The following is a 6740-nucleotide window of genomic DNA, read 5'->3' on the forward strand; positions in this document are numbered from 1 at the left end:
GGACCAGAAACACATATCTGATGTTGTTTGCCCGGGAGAACCTGAGCTCCCCACAAGCCTTCAGGAAAATGTCCACATGGCCAATGCTGCACTGCTTGTCCCAGATGCAGGACCCCCGAGACAGGGCACGCACTCCGGGACGAGCCACGCCCAGACCCCAGTGCTTTGTGGACCAGTGGCTGCAGCCTTCTCAGGCCCTACCCTGTCACTGCCCCTCCCTCAGAGACTCTTACAATGAGGTCCCCACCCCCCAATCCCAGCAGCTCCACCCCACACCGTGCAATACTTGGATGGGGCTTTTCCCTGCCTGCTCCCTCCTCTGCCCAGTGCTGACAGGCCTGACCCGGGCAGGACAGGGAGCAGGGGGCCAAGGCATGTTCTGGGGAGCTTCGTGGGCCATGCTGCCAGGATCAGAGCCAGACTCTGAGAGCCATGGCTGGTCCCTTCCTTAGGATGTGGCTTCCCCCAGTGAGAAGCGCCCCTCTGCCCTTTTCCCCTGACATTTTGCAGATAGCCAGCAGCCCACGGCCTTCTCCCATGGGGACTTCTGCTGGCTTCAGGTCTCCCCAGAATTTTTCCCATTTCAGATTAGCTTCCACAGGAACATGGTCCTGGGACAGGGGGCTCCCATCCCCTCTTCCAGGTTCTATACCCACGGAGGGTCTGCCGCCCTGCCCTGTTTAGCCCCAGCCCATTCTGTGCCTTAGTCACACCTGCAAGCTTCCCCTCCTCGGGCCCCTAGTCTGTCCCAGACCCTCCAGGGGTCACTGTGAAGCTCTGGCACTGCTGGGCCTCACACCCCAGAACAGGCCTCAGCAGTGGCTAGGACCACCAGCCTCCTCCCCTCGCCCCTCCCAATGCCGGAGCCCCCAGCCAGGCCAGGTGTCCACCAGGCCGCTGCCTTTGGAAGAGTCCGCTCTGGTCTGCCTCCTCTAACAGGCAGAGCTTCCTGTTGACTGAGACCCAGAGCACATTTGGAAGTGGGCTGCCAGCCTGGAGGAGGGGCGTGGTGGGGCTGGGAGAGAGACCTCCAGGCCACTCTGGAGTGAACAGGTGCCCACCCTGGCAAGGTGATGAGGGTTGGGGTGAGCGGCTCCATCCATATGGAAACCAGCCCCTTGGGGGACTATAGATCCTGGCCAGCAGGGTACCAGTGCCTGCCTCTAGGGAAGGCAGCGGGCAGACATAGGCTGTTTGAGGATGAACCTCAGACCCCCTCCCATGGTTGACTTCCATGGGGGTCTCACTGGCTCCTCCTTTCTCTTTCCAGGCCAAAGTGTGTTGCTGACTCCTTGCCCCTTGGTCTTTGTCCACCCGGCACTTGCCCACTGGTGTGGCTGGTGAAGGAGCTCCGTGGGTCTCGGGGATATGGGGCTGGGAACATGGGCCCACCCGCTCTGGGCCCCCCTTCCTAGGATGCATAACCTACCTTGTCTTTATTTTTTTTTTTTCAGTTTTTTTTCCAGCTAGAGTAGCTCTTTGTACATAAGAAATACTTGAAAACTTGTATGATGTATGAGAACACAGAGCCCCTAGTTTTGTATTTTGTGTATGACTGTCATGAGTCCCAACAGAAAGCCGCTCTATTTTGGTCTCTGTGACATTTTCAATGTGTGACAGAAGTGAGCAAATAAAGTGAGAAAGAAATATATATCTGAGATAATATAGATTGTACTGAAATCTCTTCTGTGTGTGGGTGAGGTTTTTCCTTCCTCTTCTCTGCCCCACAGGGATGCGCTTGGGGTGGGGGCAGTAGTTATAAACAAAAGCGGCTTCCCTTCCTGTATGTCACGTGTGGTGGGAGGGGGATCAAGCCCACTGGACAGAGTATCTCCCCCTGAACCGGCAGCCTTGGTCCAAGGCCCACCCTCCCTTCTCAGAAGATCTAGTGTGCATGAAGTTCTCTGTTGCGGGTTAGGGAGAGGGGACCCTACCTATGAAGGCATCTCTTAAGACCCTCAAGCCTTCCAGGATGGGTATCCAAACCCCTGATTCAAGAGGGCTGGGCAGGGGGCTCTGGGCCCAACACCAGTCTAGGTGCCTGGCTGAGCAGGGCCCCTGCCCACTGCCTGCCCCAGGGCCTTCTGGGGCCTGATGGCTGCTGATTGAGAGCTCAGGAATGTGGCGTGGGCGGGGGAAATTCCCAGCCATCTCTGCCTGGAGGTAAATATCCCGCCTCCCGCTTCGCTGCCCTTTCTCTGGACTGACAGGGAAAGCCCAAGACTGCCCGTGTGGTCCTCCCCAGACTTTCAAACCCTGCACCTTCCGCACGTCCTCAGCCTATCCTGCCCTGTGCCAGCTGCCTCTTCCCTCTGCATGGAACTGCTTACAGCCGCTTGAGTTCTTTGTGACTTTCACATTTACCCCTTGTTTAAGGGACCCTGGTGGTGTAGTAAGTTACGTGTTGGATTGCTAACAACAAGGTCAGCAGTTCAAGCCCACCAGACACTCCAAGGGAAAAAGATGAGCCTTTCTGCTCCTGTAAAGATTTACATGAAATCCTGTAAAGTTTTATATGAAGAAAAATGTGGCATCAGGATTGGAGGAAGACTCATTAACAGACGCAATATGCAGATGATACAACCTTGCTTGCTGAGAGTGAAGAGGACTTAAAATACTTACTGATGAAGATTGAAGAGCATAGCCTTCGGTATGGATTACATCTCAATGTAAAGAAAACAAAATTCCTCACCACTGGACCAATAGACAACATCGTGCTACATAGAGAAAAGATTGAACTTGTCAAGGACTTCATTCTTCTTGGATCAACTATCAACACTCATGGAAGCAGCAGTCAAGAAATCAAACAACGTATTGCATTAGGCAAATCTGCTGCACAAGACCTTTTTTAAAGTGTGGAAGAGCAAAGATGTCAGCTTGAGGATTAAGGTGCGCCTGACCCAAGCCATGGTATTTTCAATAACCTCATATACATGTGAAAGTTGGACAGTGAATAAGGAAGATCATAGAAGAATTGATGTGCAGCCAGAGTGCTCCTTGGAAGCCAGGATGGTCAGACTTCGTCTCTCAAATTTCAGATAATGTCAGGAAGAGACCAGTCACTGGAGAAGGATATCATGTTTGGTAAGGTACAGGGTCAGAGAAAAAGAGGAAGACCCCCAACGAGATGGATTGGCCAAGTGGTGACATTGATGGACTCAAGCGTGGCAACAATTGTGACGTTGGCCCAGGACTGGGCAGTGTTTTGTTCTGTTGTGCATAGGTCTCGATGATACCTAACAACAACAACAACAAATGTATAGCCTTGAAACCCTATACAGGGTCACTACCACCACCACCACTGCCTCCTTGTTTGCCCTCAAATTAACTTTCCATTCAGCAACCCATGTGAGAGTAGAACAGACTGACCCGTAGGGTTTAGTCCTGGTGTGGCGCTGTGGGTTAATGCGCTGGACTGCAAAGTCAGTTTGAACCACAAGGTTGGCGGTTCAAGCTCGCCAGTCTCTCCTGGGAAACCCGGTACAGGGTTGCTATGGGTTGGAACCAACTCAGTGGCACTTAACAACAACAATTATTCTGCGAGCACATTGCCAGGATTTTCTTCTGAGGAGCTGCTGGGTGGGCTTGAACTGCCAACTCTTAGGATAGTCAGGCTTTCCTGAGGTTTGTTGTCAGGTGCTGTTGAGTCCATCAGTTTGGACTTAGTGACCCCTTATGACCCAGTAGGACTGCTCTATAGGCTTTTCCTAGGCTGTAATCCTCATAGAGACCCGGAGTAGCTTGTTAGGATAAGCACTGGACTGAAAATCGTAAGGTCGATGGTTCAAACCCATCAGTCGCTCCTCAGAAACCCTATATAGGATGACTACCATTTGGAGTCCTGGTATGACACTTCAGGATAATGAACTGCACCACTAGGTCAGCAGTTCAAACCTACCAGCCATCCTCAGAAACCCTATACTGGGTTGCTATGAGTTGGAACTGACTTAATGGCACTTAACAACAACATGAGTCGGAACCAACTCGACGACGCTTACATGATTGGGAATCGACTCCACAGCACTTTACAAAGAATCCTAACGGGAGCAGATGGCCAATTCTTTCACCTGTGGTACAGCTCAGTCATCAAAGGTCACACAGCTAGGGTGGCACACCCTGTGCTCAAACCCCATTCTCTGGCCCACAGCCCCTGGTACCCTTCATTCTGTCTCAGGGTGTCCCAGAAAGGTACGGGGTTGAAATTCCAGTGAGTTTGAGCCTAGGACAAGACACAGGGCTGCCTGTTAGGCCCGCAGGCTGGCACTGACAAGCTGTTTACCCCTCCCTTGACTTTCCAGAACATGGAAAGTATTTTCTGCTTGGCTGTAGAAATTCAGACCTTGAGGCGCAACTCATGGCAAGAGAACTTTGAAATCTGGTAATTTTCCTCTCTGGGTCGGATTGAATATTGGAGCTGAAGGGATACCCAGGGAATTTCATCCTAAAAGTTATTTTCCTGGTGGTGGTGCCTTCCCTAGGGAGGTTCCCGGATCTGGCAGCCAGACTGAAGCCTGACACAGATTTCATCTCCATCCGGAGGTTCAAACCCACCAGGCCCTCCTCAGGAGAAAAATGAGGCTTTCTGCTCCCGTCAAGATTGAGTCTTCTTTCTGCTTGGCCATTCCACTTCGAGGAGGGCCCTAGCCAGCCATGGCACCCAAGTGGCATGATCCTGAAGCCTCACTTCCCTAAGGACTGGCAGCGGCAAGTAACCACGTGGTTCAACCAGCTGGCACAGAAGATCCGCAGACTCAAGGCCCAACAAACCAAAGCCCGCCACACTGCCCTGCGCCCTGTGCAGTATCACACTAAAGTCTGAGCAGGCAGGGGCTTAAGCTTGGAAAACAGGGTGGCTGACATCCACAAGAAGGTGGCGCAGACCATCGGGATCTCTGTGGACCCCAGGAGGAGGAACAAACCCACTGATTCCCTGCAGGCTAATGTTCAGCGGCTGAAGGAATATCCTTCCAAGCTCATCTTATTCTCCCAGAAGCCCTCTGCCCCCAAGAAGGAAGACAGCTTTGCTGAAGAACTCAAACTGGCCACTCAGCTGACCAGACCAGTGATACCCATCCGTAATGTCTACAAGAAAGAGAAAGCTCGAGTCATCATGCAGGAAGAGAAGGACTTCAAGGCATTTGCCAGTCTCCGCGTGGCCCGCGCCCATGCCTGGCTCTTCGGTATCTAGGCAAAGAGGGCCAAGGAGGCCACAGAGCAGGACGTGGAGAAGAAAAAGTAAACCTGTGTTGTCAGGGACTTACAATAAAAGCAGTGGAGCCTCTTCTCTTCCCTTCTCAAAAAAAAAAAAATTGAGAGTCTTGGAAACCCTAAAGAGGGTCAGAATTGGTTGTGGGTTTGGGTTTTTCCCTGTTCCCACTCTCCTCCCACTCCATACATACTTGTATCAGAGATAGTTTCTTCTCCAGTAAAATGGAGCTTAATCTTCCCACCCCTGACTGGGTCATGACAGGTCAAAAGCAGACCTCCCCTCATTGAGAAGTTCATCACCCCCAAACATAACCCAGGACATAGGCATTTCTCTGTGGAAAAAGAGTTTGACTTTATTCAGAAAGTCTACAAAATACAGAAGGCGGATAACTCGCTCACTGTAAGTCAGAAAATAAATAAATTCTGGGGGCCGGGCAATTCTTTTCATTTTTCTTTAAAACATTTTGTTGGTTCTGGTTACTGTCCGACTTGCCCTAAATAAATGATAAAATGTGATTTATTTTGCAGATATAAAATATGAAGTCCAGCTCAGGGCACCACTACACTGTCTCCAGGGAGCGGGCAGGAAAGCTGAGAAGAATAACTTACATTCGTGCAATAAATAAACAATGGGCCGGGCAGCAGTGTACAGTGTTGGGGGACAGGTGGCCTGGGAGCCCCAGGAAAATGGCAAAGTTGCTCACACACAAAGTCCACCCACAGGGGAGCTTTTTAAGTCTCCCCTTCCACCGCCCCCCCCCCCCCCCCAGTGGTCGGCCTCTGGAATCTCTTCCTGTTCTCCCTTTTCATAGTGGTCACCTCCATAGCCTCCCTCCTGGACTGACCAGCTCCCTGGCCTTGGGTATCTGGCCCTGCTAGGGTACCCTGGTCACAGGGGAGCCCTGGGTCAGTGCCTTCTCCCTCTTCCGCCTGTCACGTTCTTGCTCTTTCTTCTCACCGTTTTCAGTTCCTGTCCACTGATCACCTGAAAACCATGGCTAGAATCTTGGGGCAGCAATGGGAAAACCTGGCCATTGGCTCCAGCCAAATCACTAAGTGACATGTGGCCTTGAGCCACTGGCATGGCCACTGGAGACCTCAGTTTTCCCATCTGTTAACTGGGCTTCACTCGGTGACTTCTACCAACTTCTCCAGTTTCAGAAGGCCAGGCACCCCCATGCTCAGAGCAGAGGCCTTTCCTATAACCAAGTACAAGGCCAAACCTGCTACTAAACCCTGGGCTGGTGGTAGGGGCAGAGGCACATTGGCACAATCTGAACAGTTTACAAAATGGAAGTGGGAGGGCGTCCTCTCCCCGCTGCAGCTCTTCTCTAAGCTGGTTCTGCATTTCACTATTCCCTGGCCCCACACCCTCACGCTCCATCCTACCAAGGATGCCCCTCCCCACGGCTATGCGGTCCCAGCTCAGTCTCAGTTCCGGGGGGCTGCGCGAAGCCTGGCCCTGGGGTGGGCTGGTGGCTGCAGAGCAACGGGACTTGGGATGGAGAGGGACTTAGGCACTTTGGAAGTGG

The 6740-nt window shown here is 52.2% G+C and overlaps 1 protein-coding gene and 1 pseudogene across 1 annotated transcript in view; one reads left to right on the forward strand and one right to left on the reverse strand.

Moving 5' to 3' along the window:
• Positions 1-1560: 1560 nt before the first annotated feature.
• LOC102826385 lies at positions 1561-5239 on the forward strand (annotated as a pseudogene).
• A 1094-nt stretch (positions 5240-6333) lies between these two features.
• The window catches only part of MAFF (v-maf avian musculoaponeurotic fibrosarcoma oncogene homolog F), a 1526-nt gene continuing 1119 nt past the window's right edge, over positions 6334-6740 (reverse strand). The window contains exons 3-4 of the mRNA XM_006865268.1: positions 6598-6703; positions 6334-6407 (exon numbers count right to left, since the gene is read on the reverse strand). Coding sequence (XP_006865330.1) covers positions 6334-6407; positions 6598-6703 — 180 coding nt within the window. The remainder of the gene's footprint in view (positions 6408-6597; positions 6704-6740) is intronic.

The sequence above is a fragment of the Chrysochloris asiatica genome, unplaced genomic scaffold, assembly GCF_000296735.1.
Source record: "Chrysochloris asiatica unplaced genomic scaffold, ChrAsi1.0 scaffold00076, whole genome shotgun sequence".
Lineage (NCBI taxonomy): Eukaryota > Metazoa > Chordata > Mammalia > Afrosoricida > Chrysochloridae > Chrysochloris > Chrysochloris asiatica.